The sequence below is a fragment of the Hibiscus syriacus genome, unplaced genomic scaffold, assembly GCF_006381635.1.
Source record: "Hibiscus syriacus cultivar Baekdansim isolate YM2019G1 unplaced genomic scaffold, ASM638163v2 tig00111027_pilon, whole genome shotgun sequence".
Classification (NCBI taxonomy): domain Eukaryota; kingdom Viridiplantae; phylum Streptophyta; class Magnoliopsida; order Malvales; family Malvaceae; genus Hibiscus; species Hibiscus syriacus.
The window spans coordinates 1,465,754-1,486,106 of record NW_024062960.1 but is presented as its reverse complement, the minus strand read 5'-3'; the positions used below and the strand labels follow the sequence as shown (position 1 = coordinate 1,486,106).

The 20,353-nt window shown below is 34.7% G+C and overlaps 2 protein-coding genes and 1 pseudogene across 5 annotated transcripts; all 3 read left to right on the top strand.

Moving 5' to 3' along the window:
* The first annotated feature begins 2,196 nt into the window (after positions 1-2,196).
* On the top strand, positions 2,197-5,610 carry LOC120150788 (alpha-galactosidase 1-like). Of its 2 annotated transcripts, XM_039163411.1 has the most exons (16): positions 2,197-2,452; positions 2,789-2,847; positions 2,934-2,990; positions 3,088-3,122; positions 3,206-3,309; positions 3,412-3,487; positions 3,570-3,628; positions 3,715-3,780; positions 3,870-3,953; positions 4,059-4,123; positions 4,225-4,307; positions 4,390-4,480; positions 4,588-4,637; positions 4,872-4,943; positions 5,052-5,192; positions 5,419-5,610. In XM_039163411.1, the coding sequence occupies exons 1-16, from the start codon at positions 2,319-2,321 to the stop codon at positions 5,509-5,511; spliced, it is 1,269 nt and encodes a 422-aa protein (XP_039019342.1). In that variant the 5' UTR covers positions 2,197-2,318; the 3' UTR covers positions 5,512-5,610. The 2 variants fall into 2 exon arrangements, with proteins under 2 accessions (XP_039019342.1, XP_039019343.1); XM_039163412.1 differs by lacking the exon at positions 4,872-4,943 and having other exon boundaries at positions 2,203-2,452.
* Positions 5,611-8,646: 3,036 nt separating this feature from the next.
* On the top strand, positions 8,647-13,038 carry LOC120150999 (annotated as a pseudogene).
* A 1,644-nt stretch (positions 13,039-14,682) lies between these two features.
* Positions 14,683-19,602, top strand: LOC120150984 (sphingoid long-chain bases kinase 1-like). Of its 3 annotated transcripts, XM_039163551.1 has the most exons (9): positions 14,683-15,135; positions 15,236-15,604; positions 16,254-16,347; positions 16,451-16,488; positions 16,625-16,771; positions 17,627-17,726; positions 17,996-18,951; positions 19,211-19,373; positions 19,467-19,602. In XM_039163551.1, the coding sequence occupies exons 1-8, from the start codon at positions 14,683-14,685 to the stop codon at positions 19,358-19,360; spliced, it is 2,307 nt and encodes a 768-aa protein (XP_039019482.1). In that variant the 3' UTR covers positions 19,361-19,373; positions 19,467-19,602. The 3 variants fall into 3 exon arrangements, with proteins under 3 accessions (XP_039019482.1, XP_039019481.1, XP_039019483.1); XM_039163550.1 differs by lacking the exon at positions 19,467-19,602 and having other exon boundaries at positions 19,211-19,460; XM_039163552.1 differs by lacking the exon at positions 19,467-19,602 and having other exon boundaries at positions 17,996-18,913; positions 19,211-19,367.
* The last annotated feature ends 751 nt before the right edge of the window (positions 19,603-20,353 follow it).

The window sequence follows — 20,353 nt, the reverse complement described above, 5'->3', positions numbered from 1 at the left end:
GATCCATGTTTTCTCTGCCGATAAGATTATTCAGTATCTCTGAATAACATCTAGAAACTCTATTGTGTTCCCTAATCACATGAATGTTTTATCTTATTTCCGATTTGAATTCTGTTCTGATTTCTTATCTGAATTTTGTTCTGATATCTTATATGATTTCTGTTCTAATATCTAATATCTCCATTTAAATGATGAAAAAATGTTTTATTTGGGGGGTATTATTGGAGGAAGTATATATACAGACTCCTCGGCTTTGTGCTCAGGGTCTTACTGTTGTGCCGGGGTTGTATGGTTCTGGGGAACCTATACATTATGATGTGTTCGGTTGAGAGATTTACTATGGTTTTTGATAAATGTTTTATTTGGGGGGTATTGTTGGAGGAAGTATATGAAGGCTCATCGGCATTGTGCTTAGGGCCTTAATGTTGTGCAAGGGGTGTATGGTTCTGGGGAACCTATACATTATGTATGTGTTCGGTTGAGAGAATTACTATGATTTCTGAATTTTAAAAAAATATGTTTTAAGAAAAGATTTGTATCTTTTCACTGGTTTTGTGGGAACACACTAGATAACCTATTATGATCCCATGAACTTAGTTATCCGAAATATTTCTCTGAACTGAAAGCTCATTGCCCGTTATTATCTGAAATATTAGTAGGATCTCCGCTCTGCATAAAAATCCATAGATGTTCGAAATCAATAAGGAAATATATGTTTATCTGTATCTGCACGTTCTTCAGCATCATCTGGTAGTTCTGTATTACTGAACTTTCCAAAGCTCACTCTGTTACTCATCTTTTCAGGCAAAAAGAATTGTACCAGTACAGCTATCGACTTCAGTAAGAGAGTTCTTACGGTGCTGTTTGCAGAGTATGGTACATGTGATTAGGGGGCATGTAATTGTATTTTGTTTTATATATGAGTCTGAAAATTTGTTTTATTTCTGCATGCTTATAAATCATTTTATAAGTTACATGTTTTAATAAAAGTTTTAAATTTTCCGCTATTTTTACAGTGGGTCGCTCTGGTGACCCTAATGTGACACTCCAGATCGGATCGGGTTACCCGCATCGGTCTGAGGGGGTTACATCTAATATATTCTTGTATTTCTATTTTTTTTCTTCTAATTTTTATAAGCATAAATGTTTGATTAAATAGTCAACTTGGTCATATTCATTTTTATAACATTTTGGCTCCAACACTCTATTTTGGGCAAAAAGACTCCTCTATAGATGGTAACAAATGATTAATGCTCCGAAATAAGAGTCTTGTTACCCTAAAATAAAACATTGAATGTCAAAAAAACTTAAAAAAAAGAATAAGGATCAAAATGACTATTCGGTCAAACGTTAAAAGGTGTTTTTGCCCTAGATTAAAACGTTGGGTTCAAGAGCTAAAAAAATAGGGACTAAAATGATTATTTTGGTAAATGTTTGAGGGATAATTTTAACATTATGACTATTTTTAAATCATTTTTAAAGTTTTGTTCCTATTTTTATATCTCGTTGTTAAGTTTGATCCTTAACAAAAACAATGACATGATATAATATAATAATAATTTTAATCTTAAAACCCACATATCATATCAAATTCTTCCTAATTCAAAATAAATTAATAAGTTATTAATAATTTTTCCAAATAGTTAATTATGTATTACTAACACCTTGTTTTGTCTTATGCACGAATTAATTATTCTTATTACTAAAATCTATTTAAATGGTTTTTAATGGTCAAATGATTACAATATAATATATGTTTATAATATTTTTTATAAACATTGATAATATATACATTTTACAAACGCAACTACTCGAATTCATCTTTCTAATTATTACCGACATACACACACTTTATATCTGCTTAAACCCGATATCTCTACGAAGAACAACATTATCTTTTATCATTAAAGTCGCGTGATGGGTTCATATTTAAATTATTTTATAAGTAATGTGAAAAAAATTAGATTTAAATACATTATTTTAAAAGTTTAAACATATTATTAGACCGAATGTAAAACAAATACTTAACATAATATAGAAAAAACTATGATTATTTTACAAGCAATCTTAACCCCATTAACTAATATAGTATAGATAAGGGGCAATTTTGGCATTACGAGAATTGCATGAATCCATAATAAAATACAAAGCTTTCACAGTCTCAGTGTCTCTCCATCACGTTCTGATTATCCCTGCGGTATACAACGATACGTACAAAAATCCACAGAAATCACTGTCTTTTTCCTTTCTGTAAACAGTTTTAAAGCCGTGTTTTACTTCTTCTTCATCGGAGGTCTCTTTTGAAAGCTGCGGCGGATATGGGGAAGCGACGCTGTGCGGCGTTGGCGTTAGCCACGATAATGGCGGTGGTGATGGAGTTGGTGTCCCACACAGTAGCAACAAGTAGAAGAATTATGTTGACTAATGGTCTTGGAATGACTCCTCCCATGGGGTACGCTATTTTCTAGTTCATTTTTTACTAATTTTTTTTGTCGGTGGCCATAGTTTTTCTTTTTGATCCTTTGTGTAGTTGTCTGCGTTGAAAGTTACACTGTTTTGATCTGATCAGAATTGTGATTAATGACAAATTCGAAATGTGTTCAGTTCTTTTCCGATGATTTTTATGTATTTGGAGAGTTATCGAGTGTGATTGTCTTTTGCTGAGATTATGTTCTCTGTTTCATCCCTTATTATAATGGTTGAGAAGGAAAAGTTTGATAATCGAATTCTTTTTTTTGTTTATAATTTTGGTTTAATTTGTTTTTCCTTATTTCCTTTTTCATTGCAGTTGGAACAGCTGGAATCACTTTGGATGCAATATTGATGAAAAAATGATCAGAGAAACTGGTAAATACAACACTCATTCAATGCATTTTCCTTTAAATCTATTCGATACAGACTCGAATCCGAGTAACATAGGTTTGTTTTGACAGCTGATGCTCTAGTTTCGACCGGGCTTTCCAAGCTTGGATATGAATATGTTAATATAGGTATGCTGATATATATATTGTTTTCATCTAAAGTAGTTGCCGTTATTGGCATCGTCGATTTAAAATCGCTGATCAACCATTTCAATATCTTTTTTAGATGATTGCTGGGCCGAAATTTCTCGAGACGACAAGGTATTTTCCTTTTGTTTTTTGTTTTCATTACAAGTTTGATGTTATAGAATGCTATAATGATCGGACTCGAATCAAATTTTCAGGGTAATCTAGTGCCTAATAAGTCGACTTTTCCATCCGGAATAAAAGCTGTGGCAGATTATGTTCACAGAAAGGGTCTTAAGCTCGGGATCTACTCGGATGCGGGGTAATGTAACTCTACCAGTGCTTTATATCATTTTAGAATTTATACGAATCTTGTAGTTGCTATAACAAAGCTACTGGATATGTACTGTTTTTTGTTGTACAGGTATTTTACTTGTAGTAAGAAAATGCCCGGTTCACTCGGTCATGAAGAACAGGATGCAAAAGCCTTTGCTTCATGGGTATGGATATCGATGTTCATTGGCGTGCTTGTGTGCTTGTATGTATGCTTAAATCAATATTGTTTTTTTCCCCTTTTTGCAGGGTATTGATTATTTGAAGTATGATAACTGCAATAATGATGGCTCGAAGCCAACAGTTAGGTATTATAATCGTATCTATGGCTTGAAGCAATGGTTTTTAAAACATCGAGCAATCTTCTTATATGTCATTACTGCTCTTGATGTAGATACCCTGTCATGACTCGTGCTTTGATGAAGGCCGGCCGTCCCGTCTTCTTCTCTCTGTGTGAATGGTACTTTCCAAGGCACCATAACTTAATCCTTTATTCAAGTATTTGCTAGTTCTTCTAGGTTCGACTCATGTTTTGTTGTGGTTTCTCAGGGGAGATATGCACCCTGCTGAATGGGGAGCTCCCGTAGGAAATAGTTGGAGGACAACTAATGACATAGCTGATAATTGGGAAAGGTAAAGATTGATGTTGAGAAAATCGGGATTTCTTTTTGTTTCAGCTTTCATAGCCTTGGCCGAGAGTGGTCGAGCCATAACTTGTTAAATTTTTATGCCTGGCAGTATGATCTCCCGAGCTGACCAGAATGAAGTTTATGCTGAATACGCAAGGCCTGGTGGTTGGAATGGTTAGAAACACTGAACCGGTTTCGATCTTTTTAACCAATATAAAAATTATTTATAAGTACAATTTCTGTGAAACTTATTAGCATGCTATTGATTCCGATAGATCCGGATATGCTCGAGGTGGGAAATGGAGGGATGACAAAAGATGAATACATAGTACATTTCAGCCTGTGGGCTATTTCCAAGGTATTATAGATGAAATCTTCTCCTTCGGTGCCAGATGATAAACATGTTGCATCTGGTTGATAAAACGCAAATGTTATCGCAGGCTCCTCTTCTTCTTGGTTGCGATATAAGGAATATGACAAAAGAGACTTTGGATATCATCACGAATAAGGAAGTCATTGCCGTTAACCAAGGTAAATTATGTGTGCTTTTCGACAGATACCATGGCATTATGTTTCATCCCTTGTTCAATGCATTCATCTGTAGTTACCTTTTTGTTTTTACTTGATGTTATGAATAGATCCATATGGTTTTCAAGCTAAGAAGGTTAGGATGGAAGGTGATCAAGAGGTAAAATTTTATACAGCTCCATTCTCGTAATGATTGTGCTTTGGACATTTCCTCGGATCATCGAGCCTACTAGGATTTGACCGTCACCCTGCGTGCTCTTACGTAGATAGTATTGTCTTGTTTGTTTATCCACAAAACCCTCAACCCTTTGTCACATGAAGATGTGCCTCCGTCGGACCTCTGTTGTTTTTGCGTACTTGACTTGTTAAGGGATAAATCTTTGGTTCCCTTCAGGTGACAAAGGCTTTAGGGGCAATATTATCAAAGTGTATGTGGATTGTGGAGTCGACAACCAAAACCCGATACGTACGGTGTAGTTGGGAAAGACATCTGAATCCCGGTCATTACAGTTTTTTGTTCACCGTGCTCTGCTTTGATTCACTTCTCTACTAATTTTTCTCGGCCTTCTAACAGATATGGGCAGCTTCTCTTTCTGGTTATAGACTTGCCGTGGTCCTACTCAATAGGGGTCCAGTTCGTTATTCGGCAACGGCTCTCTGGGACGACATCGGACTCGACCCCAAAACAGTTGTCGAAGCAAGAGACCTTTGGGAGGTACTTAATTGTGTCCACAATCTTTATCCATGTCCTGTACTATACTTTCATCTTCCATTCCAAGCATGACTTCAACTCTTTGTGATATCTGTCACTCGAATTCGGAGTATGACCTTTCATGTACAAATGCACGCCGGACACGAGTAATTTAAATGATCCACTCTCCGGTCCGAGTAACGTAGCTCGAAAACGGCCGACTAATGTATATGTATGCATCTTTTTGCAGCACAAAACACTGAGGACACAATTTGTGGGGAATTTGACAGCAACTTTGAGCCCTCATTCATGCAAACTGTATGTATTGAAGCCAATTGGTTAAACAGTAATGTTTTTAGGCTTTTTGAGCTAATATTTTCGCCTGAAATTGCAGTCAGCATTTAGAACTTGTAATTCCAGATGTGCCATGGAATTATATTATTTAGCTTTGGAGTTTTGTATCTCTAACACTGCATTGAAATAAAGGGACCCTAAACGCAATTCTACCATTTGGTATAGTTTAATTTTTCAATGATTTTAGGAGGTCTAATGAGAAATTTCAAGAAAATAGAGGGATCAAACTAAAATTTTCAGAACATTTGAAGGGATTAAAGTAAAATTTTCACAATTTTGCGCTTAAGAGTGTAGTGGATCGCCTTAACGAAGACATTTCTCGGAGTGTGTGTGTGTGTGTGGGGGGGGGGGGGGATGGGACTTGTCTGATCATCATTAATGAGCACTTGACAGATAAGTGAAGAGAAACAACCCAAAATAATTGGTAGAATATTTAATGTGGTGCCTATATTATCAAAAAAATTTAATGATCTGATCATTATTTCAATTAATGTCAGTATTTTAATTATATAAACGTCTAGAAAAGGGATAAAAAATCTAACAATAAACACTAACCAAAAGATAAAAGAAAATTTCACGTATAGAATTAAGGTGGACAAAGAAGTTTATGTATCAAGTTAAAAAATGAAAAAAAATTATGATATTGTTGTTGAAAAAAAACTCGAATAAAGTGAAGCAAGAATAATTTTGTGAAATAAGATATTTGTTACAGTTCAAATCAGAGATGCCAAGAGGGCAATGCGTCTTAAATGGGATTGAGGGAGACACATGAACTGCAATGTGTCTCCCCTCTAACCTGCATATATTTCAATCGACAATTCTATGCAATTCCATTTGCAACTTAAAGTTGCTGCTCCATGCATCTCCGAATTGGAATGAAATTGCAATCCCATTTGAAATTACTGCTCCATGCTGGGATTGGAATGAAATTCCATTTGAAATTGCAAGGTGGTGGTTGCAAGGACCACCGCGTGTCTTCCGAGGCTAGACGAAGACGTATTCTCTTCAATGCGTTAAAAGATTGATAAATTTAGGGATTAAAAGTTAGTTTATTCATAAAAACATAAATAATTCATCCATTTGTTTCGTTGCACTTTTAAAATTATGGATATGTACGAGATTTAAATTCGATAAATTCGATCTAATCTTATATGGTCGTTTTTTTTAATTTGTGTATGGGTCGGGTCAAATTAGATTTTTTAAGATAATGTTAGGTCTAGTTCAAGTTTAGAATAAAAAATCTATAATCCAACTCAATCCGTGAGAATATTATAACAATCCCTTATATATCTAGAGATAATTATAATAATATTTTTCTCTCTCTCTATATTTTTTGAATAATATGTGTGTGCATATTTTATCAAATAAAAATACGATATATATATTTGTGTCGTGTAAGATCAAATACATGTTTTTTCCTCCATCTACGTATAAGGAAGTTTTTTTTAATGAGGTTTCTACTAATTGTCTTGTTTTGTAATTTCCTGATCCATGGAAATATAATACAGCTCTTTTAAAATATATATATAATACTCTAATCAAATTCAAATTGATCAAAACCGACTCGACTCGTGTTCATCTTTTATTTATAACCCAAAATCTGCATCTCGAAATAACTCGATATCCCATAGATGGGTGTTCATTGTTTGATTATAACTTAATTAACCAATTAGTTCGATTAATCGATCGGGTAATTATATGTTAGATCGATTAACGGTTAAGAAGGCTTTCAGAGTTTGAGTATTGGTTAATTCAATTCGAAATCGATTAATTAATCGAAAATATTAAATGGATATTATATATATTTCAAGTTCAAACTCATTATGAATCAAGACCCAACTAAACTACTCAAATTAGCTAGATGAATCAAGTTATTTTAGTGGTTAAAAAAATAATTGTAATCCTTAAAGGTATCAGATTCGAGCACCAGAGTGTATAAAAATATTTATGACGCTTACATTGTTAAATAGTTAAAAAAAATTAAAATATATAATACTTATAATCATCTTAGATTAATCAAAAAAATTCAAATTAATTAACTATTAAAAAATTAATTAATATATAATTTTAAATCAATTCAGTTAAAATTTCAGTCCATGACCAAATAAACGCAGACTATCATACAGTCAACACTTCCAGCCAACCTCGACGCCTGCACGCCTATCCTTTGCCAAATTTATTCCATTATATATTTTGGGTAAACTTTTCTTTTCATCACTCATCTTTAATTTTATTTCTATTTTAATCACACAGTTTTAATCTAATCATTTAGTATTAAAAATTGAATTTTTTATCCCTCCATCATTATTATGTGAATTTATGAGGATATAACTTATGTTATTATTATTTGAGTCACGAAAGTATCAATTAATATTTTATCAAATATTAATTTTTGTATATTTTATTGAATTAAGTTCACTTTCAGTTTTGGTGGATCTCCAACAATTGGAACATTCATTTGAAGAATCTAACAATTCAGAGGCTTTTTATTGAGACGAGGAATAAAATATCTTCGTTTGAGCTTATTCGAACGATGGAAAAAAAGAGAACAAAGAACAAGAAATTGAAGTGTTCAATGCTTAGTTTGTAGTGTTTAGGAAATTATTAAATTAACACAAAATTCATATTCAGGAGTACAAAATAAGTTTGGCAGATCGTTAGTGATGATGGTCGACAAGGGCCAAAACAACAAACAACATAGTAACCAAAATCTAAACTAGTTCGAAGAAATGAAGAGAACATGAAAGGAAGAAAAATAAGAATGAAGATAGAGGAAAATGTCAAAAAAAAAAACATAAATAGACTTGTATCGAAATATAAAATGACTGTTTGTATATTTGACTTTTATAGGGATCCGAAACGATATTTTGGTGAAAATTTTCATGTCATCACAGGCACAACATTTGTAATTAACAATAGACGAAAAAGAAAATCAATCTTCAAATTTTAGCAATCAAATTAAAAAAAATTCAAAGTTGAGTAATTAAATTGAAAAGTGTAATGTTTTAGTGGTAAAAAAAGAATAAAGTTAAAATGGAGTGATGAAAAACATAGTTTACCCATGTTTATTTTACTGCAATATATCTTCTAGATAAGAACCAAAACAAATCAAAGTCGAAAATATCCAAGTTTTCAACAAAAAAAAAATCTTTCGTTTTTGTTGAAGAATTTTGATTCCATGGTTCAAAAAAAGAAGAATTTTGATTCGAAGGTGACGTTTAAAACCAACAAGGTTGCTTCCCGGATTTTCGAGCGCCAAATTCGCACCCCAGCTCCCGGTACCAGTGTATAAACAATACCCAATTTTTTTTTTTTTGGTTTTTTGATTCTATGTTCTTAGTTTTATTGCCCTCCATATGTTTGATGTTTTGTTTCAATTAGAACAGGTTCATTGCGCGTGGAGATTTTACGAGAATTTAGTTCCCCGTTTAACGATATACGATGTGGAATGCCCGGATCATTCGTTTTTTAAGTTCACCGATGACGGTCAGTACTTGGTGAGTTTCAGTAAGAACCGTCGGGATTTGATTGTTTATAGACCGAAGTGGCTTTCCTACTCTTGCAATGTAGAGGATTGTGATGATACCCATGAACTCCCTCCCCAAGCCAAGAGGATTGAGAGTTTCTTCACGCAGTTGTACGTTCGATCACGTGCTTCCAGCAACGAGCTTATATGTAAAGACTTCTTTCTCTACATGGAGAGTAATCAATTTGGGATTTTCGCTACTTCCACTGCTCCAGTTCAAGAGGCTCGTGCCGCTGACGGAGCAATTCTTGGGGTCCCATCGTTTGAAAAAATCACTATTCACCTCGTGAGGTTTATATAAATCAAGATTAAACACTGCATTAATTATAGAATTCTTTCTGTAAATGGCAATTTAAGCAATCTGATGAGCACTGCATTTGTTAATGCTATTTAGTTTTGCAATACATTCAGGTTGCAAGATGGGGTTAAACTAGGTGAGAAGGTATTTCACAATGATTGTGTCAATTTTATCCACAATATGGGTGCCTTCTTGTACGATGATTTGCTCACGGTTTTTATAAGACCAGCACTATTGTATGGATTTGAATGTTGGACAACCAAGAAGGATCATGTAAGGAGGATAGAGGCCTCAGAAATGAGAATGCTTCGGTGGACATGCGGTAGGATTCTGTGGGATATGACAACAAACTCTGCTATTAGGATGTCCTTGGGGTGGTGCCTGTTTCCGAGAAATTGAGGGAAGGAAGACTACGGTGGTTTGGGCATATCCTTAGGCGACTACCTTCTGATGTGGTCAGGAGGGTAGAGTCGATTACAGTCGACGGTGCCAGAAGGAGAGGACGACCAAGGCGGAAGTGGGAAGACTGCTTGAGATCTGATATGATGGATTTAGCCTTTACCGAGGACATGACCTCTGATAGGAAAGTATGGAGACTTAAGACTAGGATAGTCGAGTAGTGTGGGTCACATCTCTAGGGTGTATCATCTCTGTCTTCTTTTAATGCCTTTGTAGTAATTTACATAACTTCTACTTTTTATCTGTTTCTGTTATTGGTATTTATGAAGGCTTAGAACTGGCCTTGCTATCGTTTGACTTCTGTGTATCTTTTTCTCCACTTTTAAATTTAGTCGGTTCTTATGTTTCTGTCTATATACAAAGATTACTGCCCATTACAGACGCGCATATGATATTAATGATATTAATGACTGCATATGAATACTGTACAACTATGTATTTATGTATTTATTTATACATGCATTGTATTTTATCTATATTTTTAATTTTCTGACTGCCGGAGGTCTTTTACGGAAGTTACTCTCAACCTGACGTTGGGGGCAGTCTACTACCCTACCTCCCCCTTACCCCATTGCATATGGAAATTGGGTTTTGTTGTTGTTGTTGTTGTTGATGTACGAGCCATTGGTGCATATTGTCGTGAAGATGATGAGCTTTTTATAAATTCCAGTTCTCAGGCAAGATGCTTTTGCTTTTATGTTCTCTATCATGTGCTTAGGCATCAGTGATTCTACTGCAAATGTTATTACTTTCTTACTAGTAAACTGAAGTTACTGGTTTTTTCAATTCATATACTTCCTGTTTGTCTGTAAAACTCTTCAATGTAGAGTTACTTTCGCTCTCGTAAATGTTTTTGACACAAATGGCTTTCTCATTACCATACTCTGGACTCTGCCCATAGTGTTTATCATTTTAGTTCTTAAACCTGAGAGCCTAACTATTTTTTACCAAGTTTCAAGGTGGGGTGTCTGGACTAACAATCTGACTATTGATGATAAAACTTCAAAACATCTGACGAAAAGTTAACTGCATCAGTTGTTGGGCAATCGTGGAGACCTTGTAGATAATGGTATAAATCATGACCAGCCTAATTCAAACAATTCTTTTTTGAGTGGTATCAAACTACGCTTACTTTCGTTCATATTCTGAGACATATGGAGTGAAGAAACAGATCAAACCCAGGTTAGTTAGTCGGCTTTCTGTGCTCCCAGAGTAATTTTCATTTTGTTTCGTTCATGTTTGATTACATTCTTTTGAAGTTGCTTTTGTTTTCACATCGCTTTATATTATCAGTAGCTCTAATCAACTTCATGAAAAGTTTCAGACAGTTTTATCTCTTCTAATTTCAGATATTTAATTGCAATGTCTGTTTGCTATATCAGAGGGTCCAGAGCCTGAAGAAGAAGTTCTATTTCCATTTCCAGGACTATGTTGATTTGGTGATCTTGGAGGTAAAATTTTAATTTCTCATCTTCTACACATTTGTGCTGCTGTTTTGTACAAGTCAAATGAAATTTACTTGTCTGTTCTGTTTAGTTCTTCGATATAAGATGATCTAGGTCTTATTACACTAGTGGATGTAGATTTATGTACAACTCTTGCACAGGTGCAATTCTTGGATCGACATCATCTCCTTATCAAGTTTGGCAAAGTCGATGTAGGGGTAGGGTTTTCTTGCTTTTGCTTGAACCTATGTTACTCGGACTTGTTGTGAGTGTCGGAAATGGGTATGTGTTTGACACAGGGTATGTTGATACATTCGATTTTTTCCCAAGACCTTCATGTATTTAGAGTCTTTGGAGGATCATATCTCCATTCGCAAGTTTGGATATGTGTTGGATGTGGTTTTCAAACACAAATACCTCAATAGAAATGACAAGTTAGAGCAACATAGTCCTGTACGATAACAAAAGTAGGCTTGAAATATTTGAGAAATATATCATAGTGGCTTGATGAAAGATTTTCAAAATTCATATTTCTTTATCACAAAACCCTCAAAATTCCAGGGATCACGAAACGCTGACCAACTTGCTGCATTCTTTGCTGTATATAATATGGAGACGACTGAAATTGTTGCATTCTATCAGGTATTTTTTTCATCATTATTTTGTTTGTTGTCTTGTTGAATTCTTGAACAATCACATAATCTATTACTTCATTCAGAATGCAGCAGACGAGCTTTACCTTCTCTTTGAACGTTTCTGTGACAATTTCCATGCAATATTAATACATTCGATGCATATGAATTTCATATCTTGTCACTCAAATAATATTCATGCTCTTGAAAACCTAAAGTGGATGAAGAATAATGCCCCTAGTGCCTCGCAGGTGTGAATTTCGTAATCAGAAGTTGTTGCTTGTCTACTATTTTACGGTTTTCTTGCATCTTTTTCTGGAATTCTCTTCTGATATTTTCCTCATTAGGGTCATGCTAGCACAATAATATTGTTGCTGGAGATCATTTCGGCATGGTATCTTAAGTCTTCAATCTTCGGTTTTGTATGTATAATTGCCTCATGACTCTTCTGCAGTTTGTAAAGAGGATGCTATCCTCGTTGCCTTTAACTTGTCAAGCAACGAGTCCTTCTCCCTACTTCGATCAGTCTCTCTTCCCTTCAATGAGAAGGTGTGATTAACAGGCTGCTAGTATATTCCCATGCTTTCTACCTCATTTTTTACGTCGACGTTCTTTTTATATCAGACGTTTAAGGCCATAGTTTCTCTTTGCTCTATGTATGCCTTCCCTCTCCTTATTGTTTATTTGCCCCTTCGAATCCAGTTTATTAATTCCTAACCGTTTTCTGGCACGTTCTTGCAGCTAATCTCTGCAACTGACCGGCCCAGACAAGCAATGGATCACCCCGTCAGGTTCATTTCTAGGAGGCAACCAAACATTCACAACTTCAAGATCAAGACAGGTAATACTCTTTCCTCGTGTATCCGATTACTTAAACTCGGGTTTTTCTTCAACCTTTTTTTGTCATATACTACGCAGTGTAGTATGAAAAATATTAACAGATTAACCCTTTCCGGTTTAGGCTCAGAATTCAGTAGCGCGGATGGTCGGAGCAAAAGATATTCGCATTTCATGTTCCATCCTTTTCTGACCTTGGCTCTCTCCTTCATCCAGCCCTCTATGTTCACGCCGCCATCGGCGGTGAATATTCACTTCAGGAGATAATATTTTGTAAGAGTATTTGCTTTGATGGCCGCTATCCTAACTTGTTTTGAAATTCCCTCCGTTAGTTTTTGTTGTTGTTGATATCATAGTTATCATGTACATTTGATACATAGGTAGTTGATGGTTAAAAGTTTTTGTTTAAAGTACATTAGTGGTCACTAAATCATGTTTAAATAATTATTTCAGTTATTAAACTTTCAAAAGTTATAAAATTATCATTAAATTTATCGAATTATTATAAAATGAGGATCAAATTCTTCAGCATGTGAATAAGAAAATATTATTGAATAAGGAAAACAGGGAATATTGTTCAGGGGTTATTATTCGCGACAGCGAAAGATAAATTGGTCATCAGAAAACAATTTTTTTTATAAATCATCAGAAAACAATTTATACTCATTGAATAAGGAAATATCAATAAAATATCATATTTAATATGTATTTATCATACTACCTATATATTAAATTCATCGTTTTTATATAATAATTCAATATATTTCTTTTTGGAAAAAATGGCATCATTAGTCATCAACATATTATCTCTTTTCTGTTTTGGTCATTGAATTAATTTGTTCTATCAAAAACATCACTAACATTATTTTTTTTATTTTGATAACCGATTACTAAAATTTTAACCACGTTGGTATGAATTTTGTTTTGAATTATACATCGTCTTTCTTTCTTTATCAGTGGTTCATGTGTTATTTTAATATTTAGGTGGTTTCACGTATTATTATTATATTAGTTAAATAAAAATATTAAAAAGCAATATATATCGATATGAATTAAATAGTCTCATTAGTTAAAGGGATGCTTATTATTCTTAAAGGTCTCGGGTTCGAGCACCATTATCAAATGATTGAGAGTATTTAGAAATATTCCTATTACTTGTAATTACTCATAGATTAATAATAAAAGAAAGTGTGATAAGAAAAGAGAAAATGCTACGAAAGTTTAAAAAATAAAAATTATCATGTTTATTATAATTACCTAAATTATAATATAAAAAAGGTAAATTTAATATAATTAGATAATACAATAAATACATATTGGATATGATATATTATTGATATTTCCATATCCAATGAGTATAAATAGTTTTTTAAATAAAAAATTTCGTCTTATTTAAAAGAAAATTACACCTGCAAATTCATATTTATCTTCATTAATATTATTATTATAATTGTTTCATTTAATAATAAGAAAAAAGTAGAATTTCTTTTACAGAAAAAGAATTATTTCTTTGAGAAATAATTTAATTTTATGATAACGGTGTTTGGATTAAAAAAAGGTGGCCCCAGACCGATTCACCATAGCTCCGATTAACAAATCCCGTAAACTCAATCAACTAATTCCATTCCGACGGCCTTCGCCGTTTCCTTTCTCCTCCGGTGAGTCTCGATTTCCGTTTGAATTCAGTTTCCATTTGTTTTAAAACCGTTTCAAGTCTCCAAATTATTCACATTTGGATTAATAATTTGTAGGTTGATCTAAAAGAATAATCTTACGATTCGATTCGCATTGTGGAGAGACATCTGATCATTATTGAGCTCGCATTGTCATAATCTCCGGTTTTTCTCTACAGCTGGTGTGAGATTATAAGAAAAGAGCGAAGGAACTGTCTTTTTTTGTATGTCTCTGTTTATTTCTCCTTAGTTGTGGATTTTGGCAACGACAATTACGGGCATGAACGGATATGTCAAAAAGTGGAAGTGTATCAAGGAGTGGTAATAGAGTGTCATCGTCATCTCTATCGCCGCAGCCGTTGAGCCGGCTGAGCTTTTGCTCGCAGTTAGCAACTCACTATTCTCCAATTGTGTTCCCAGAGAAGCGTACTAAGAAGCTGCAGGCTTCCTCTCGATGTGACAAAGCCTCTGTCGTGGATGATCAGCCGAATAAATCGAAGAATGATGACCACCGGATCGATATCGAAGAAGGGGATGAAAAATCTGATTTGCTTGGTTATGTGGTTCACTCAGGGAGGCTCATATTTGACAACAAAAAGAATGTTCCCGCTAATACTAATTCTGCTGATCTAGAGCAGAATTCTGCCACTGATATTGTCAACCAAGAAGCTGTTGCTGCTAAACTCACTAGCAAGGCATTGGTTTGGGGTTCTCGTGTCTTGTCTCTAGATGATGTCGTCTCGGTAACCATTTCATCTCTGAATAAATTATTCGAATGAATAAGTATTTATTTTGGATTTTGTGAGTTTGCAATCAGTCTATTTAGGTTCTTTATCTCGGCAGGTATCTTACAATGTTGGTGTTAGACATTTCATTGTGCATTCTTATCCTCTAAAAAAGGGTTCTTATGGCCTTTCGTGTTTTATTAAACCAAAGAGAAGGCGAAAGGATAATTGTTTCGTGGCTTCTAGTGTAGAAGAGGCAGTTCGATGGGTTGTTGGGTTTGCAGATCAGCAGTGTTTTATCAATTGTTTGTCTCAGACTTTCATTTCTTCAAAGGAACAAGGTTCTGAAACTTTTCCCGTCGATACTCCTCCTGAACTCTTGGTTAGGTGCAAGAATCCACCAAAAATGCTTGTTATATTGAATCCAAGGTCAGGCCATGGTCGTTCTATTAAAGTTTTCCATGGCATTGCTGAACCAATATTCAAGGTATGTTGGTGTATGTTGTATCTTAGCAATTTATATTCCCCTCAAATGAATAAGTACATGTTAATTCTCTTAGGTCACCTGCATAGATTGTTTCTTTGTGTCTGATGGTTGTGCGATTTTAGCTATTATTTCCTGCTTTGTGATCCAAAGTTAGTCTGAACATCCCTTCGTTGCATCTAGATCTTGTAGGTTCTTTCTTCAAATCATTCTTTAAGAAATATGCGACCACTTCCCCATAATTGCTTCAAGCAATGAACCTACGCTGATTTGACTTTTTGCACTTGTATGGGAAAAGTGTTCAGGGTGAAATGAATTTTTAAAATGAAGATGGGTTAGCATTCCTTGTAACAACTGTATAGGTCATGGAAAAACTATTAAGCAGTAAAACAAATGATCCTTATATTAAGCAGTAAAACCACTGGTTTAGGGTGGTCTGAATAAAAAATGAATAAATTCAGTGGGTGCATCTTTTGTTCCCCGCCGGATATCATGGATCCTTCTGCATACCTAGCATTAAATGTGATTATCAGTAAACTTTTATGTTTTGGAAGGTGTCAGCTTATTCTAAGACATATGTTAAGACTTAAGACACACAATTTAGAGTTCATCCTTTTATTGAGTTTCAAATTTTATATGCAAATTGTGACAGCTTGCAGGGTTTAAATTGGAGGTAGTCAAAACAGCATCTGCCGGCCATGCAAAAAAGCTGGCATCCACTGTTGATATCAGTACATTCCCTGATGGTTGTAGTACTTGAATACTTAACTACTTACTCTACCTTATGTTTTCGATGATTTTCAGCGTCTTATCAATTAGATGAATCTTAATCCTTCTACTTTCTTTCAGGAATTATATGTGTTGGGGGTGATGGTATTATCAATGAGGTTAGGCATTTCAAATTTAGTTAACTTGGACTGGTTACTGTTATGTAGTCTGCTGGTATTTTTGTTTTTACCATTAAGCATTTACCTCATCTTGGTAAATTTCTTAGCAGTTATCTCATCTTGGTAAATTTCTTAGGTTCTAAATGGTCTGCTTCATAGAGACAATCAAAAAGAAGGAATTTCTATACCCATTGGAATTATACCAGCAGGTTCTGACAATTCACTGGTTTGGACTGTTCTTGGAGTTAGAGATCCAGTCTCTGCTGCAATTTCTATCGTTAAGGTAATGCTGCTTAGCAAGTTCAACATGAGATGGTCTTTGCTTCTGGTTATTCTGTTGCTCCTTTATAGATTGATGCCTGTCTTTTTGGCCAAACCTTTTTGATCCATGGGTCAGAAATAGGCTAACAATGCTTTGATGATCCTAATTCTGTTGCTCCAAAGATTATTGGAGTCTGTATTTCTAATTATATGATAAAGCTAAAATGTATCTTCAAGGATGAAGTGTCGTAGGAACACTGCCCTTAAAACTGATTCCACCCTTTCCAGTAATATCCTAGTCTCAAGCAGAGCAACGGTGGATTCTGGTTTCCCAGGATTCAACAGCCAGTTATCTCTGTAATTTTGCACCTGAACTACAAAGATTGACTAACCAGTCTTTGGTTCCCACCAGCTTGTAATTTAAGTTACTAATTTACTTTTAAGTAGTATATAACAGTAATTATTTTCAATAATCAGACACGAGAAGAAAGCTTCGTGCAATTAGAACTAGAAATATGTATGCTTAACCAAATTACCAAGCCTAGTTGCAGGTTTACCAAGCCTAAGTATGTTTGTATTTTGATGTTTGTAGTGGATACCATCTATTGATACGTATTAGATTATGTGTCATTATAGTTAATCTGAACTATTTCTATCAATCCCTAACAATTCAAATTACTTAGCTGGTGAACAGAATATGCTATTCATAATGGTCAGTATCTTTTGCTTTTGCATCTCTATTAGCGGAAGCATGGTCTTTTTGTAATGACCATCATAATATGAAGAATGGTGGTAATACCAGATTTTCCTGTAATAGATGCATTAACTTCCTATTGGGCTTTTCATTGCCTACAATTGAGGTTCTCGTTGGTTTCAGGGAGGTCTTACTGCGACAGATGTTTTTGCTGTTGAGTGGGTTCAGACCGGTATTATTCACTTTGGGATGACGTGCTCCTATTATGGTTTTGCCAGTGATGGTATGTATTAGTTAAGAGATGATCTATCCTAGTTAGGAGAATAGTAATCAGTCAAATATTCTTCTTAGAATTATATATATATATATATATATTTTGTTTGAATGTGAACTGGTTATGCTTCGATGCTTCCTGACTAACATTCCTGAACATGTGGCCAACCTGACTGTGCAATACAGTTATGACCATGATAATCCATTTGGAATGATTTGAGTGTTCAACCTCAGTTCCTTATAGATGTTAAGTTTGTCTCTTTTTCTCATCTGTTGCAGTGTTAGAACTTTCTGAGAAATATCAGAAACGATTTGGTCCTCTTCGATATTTTGTTGCTGGGTTCCAAAAATTTCTGTGGTTGCCAAAGTACAACTATGAAGTTGAGTACCTTCCAGCTGCAAAAGAGGATCGAGGCTGTAAAAACTCTGCTGATAGGGAAGTGGTTGACATTTCAGACCTGTACACAGACGTTATGAGGAGGTCAAACAAGGATGGCATTCCCAGAGCTTCTAGTTTATCTAGTATAGATTCAATAATGACTCCTAGCAGAATGTCTGGAGGTGAGATGGACACATTTGGTACCACCCATGCCGGCACCGAACCATCTGATTACGTGCGAGGCCTTGATCCCAAGATCAAATGGCCATCATCTGGGCGAAGCAATGTGACAGCTGAGCCGGAGGTTTTTCATCCCCAGTTACCACATTCAGCCACTCTAAACTGGCCTAGGACCAGAACAAAATCCAGGACAGATAAAGGATGGAGTGGGTTAACGGCAGCAAATGATCCTTCTAGATGTTCTCGGGGTAATGCTGCAATACATGACAAAGAGGATATATCTTCTACGTTGTCCGATCCAGGTCCAATTTGGGATGCTGAACCAAAGTGGGATGCTGAACCAAAGTGGGACGCTGAGGTTAATTGGGATGTCGAAAATCTAATTGTGTTACCAGGGCCATCCAATGATGTTGAATCGGGAGGAAATAAGGAAGCTGTACCAAGACTAAAAGATAAATGGATTGTAACTAAGGGGCCGTTTCTCGGCATCTTTGTGTGCAACCATGCATGCAGAACTGTGCAGAGTTCTCAGGTGGTGGCTCCAAGAGCTGAACACGATGACAACACCATGGATATGCTTTTAGTCCACGGGAGTGGGCGACTGAGGCTGATGAGATTTTTCTTGCTGCTACAGATGGGTAAACACCTTTCACTGCCATTTGTGGAGTATGTTAAGGTATAACCTTTAATTTTCCTGCCGAACATAAACAATCTCGAATTCCAAATATAGCATATTGGTTGTTGAGCTTTAATTTTCATTTTATCAGTTCTGTAATAGGTGTTCATAGGACGACATAGATGTATTAGGAAAGCAACTCCTAGTCCGGGAAACGTCTAACTGTGACCTAAGATTGCTATATTTGCTAGATTAAAGTTCCAGTCCTGTGACCCAAGATTGTTCGAACCATCTAACTGCAACTTCAATTGAGATTCAGGTGAAATCGGTTAAGATCAAGGCCGGGAAACATACGCATAACGGTTGTGGCATCGACGGCGAGCTTTTTCCCCTCAAGGGACAAGTAGTATCATCTTTGCTTCCAGAACAGTGCAGACTAATTGGTCGCATCCCAGACCGTCATGTATAAACGGCCAAAACAGGTGCGTTTTCGTAATTTTCTTCTCGTCCGTCATATCTTCTGATATAATCATTTTTCATATTAGCACCTCCCAATTTCATTTGTGCCATTGCAGGCAATGAGGGTTGCTGTAAATTCTTTTTGTCAAGAATTTATCCATGTATCTCTTGTTTATTTGTTTCTCCTTTTTTCACAACTCTTTGGCATATACTCTTCTCTTGTTCATTTCTTTGTGTATAGCATATGAACACTTCATATTTACGCCCGTTTGTTAATAATATTTCGAGTTTTATTAATAACAAGATATGTTCGTTCGAATGGAGCTCAAGAGAATCTGATTTTGACCCATTTTTCTTATTAGACTGCATCTCGTGGTAGTGATTGTTAAAAAAAGGTTATACGAGGTGTTAGTGGTAGTATTTTTATTGTGATTTTGAAGTAGGTTTTTAATAGACTAATGGGTAAAGTAGTATATTAGAGATTATCGAACTATTTTGAGATGAATATTTTAGTTATTAATCTTTTAAAAGTTATAAAATAATTATTAAATTTATCAAAGTGTCATAAATTAATCATTAGATTCATCAAACTGTTATAAAATGTTCATTATATTTTAACGAATCGTTATAAAATAATCACTAAATTTATTAAATTTTTACACTTATTATAACGTGACAGTTGATAATTTTGTAACGATATGAAAATTATAATGATCACAAATTGGTCATTCTCCGAGGTTTTGGTTGGGGATAGTGTAGTTGTGGCATAGAAAGTTTGTGTTTTCTATCTTTATTTAAATTCGTTATTAAATTTTAAAATATTTTATATTAATTGTTAAATCATGATATCATTATAAATTAAGTTCTATTTTTTAAAAAAAAATTATATCAATCTTCAAACTATTAATATTATTCTATTTTGATCATTTTGTTAACATATCGTTAACTCTATTAATCTTCAAAGGTCATGAAAATTGAATATGTGACATTCTAAAAAATTGAA

Bases quoted from the DNA above. Each gene is read 5' to 3' on its own strand.
- LOC120150788 (XM_039163411.1), top strand. From the start codon at position 2,319: ATGGGGAAGCGACGCTGTGCGGCGTTGGCGTTAGCCACGATAATGGCG. The intron at 4,638-4,871 runs GTAAAATTTTAT...GGTTCCCTTCAG, and splicing joins GGATGGAAGGTGATCAAGAG to GTGACAAAGGCTTTAGGGGC. The intron at 5,193-5,418 runs GTACTTAATTGT...ATCTTTTTGCAG, and splicing joins AAGCAAGAGACCTTTGGGAG to CACAAAACACTGAGGACACA.
- LOC120150984 (XM_039163551.1), top strand. From the start codon at position 14,683: ATGTCAAAAAGTGGAAGTGTATCAAGGAGTGGTAATAGAGTGTCATCG. The intron at 16,489-16,624 runs GTTAGGCATTTC...TAAATTTCTTAG, and splicing joins GTGATGGTATTATCAATGAG to GTTCTAAATGGTCTGCTTCA. The intron at 18,952-19,210 runs GTATAACCTTTA...ATTGAGATTCAG, and splicing joins CATTTGTGGAGTATGTTAAG to GTGAAATCGGTTAAGATCAA.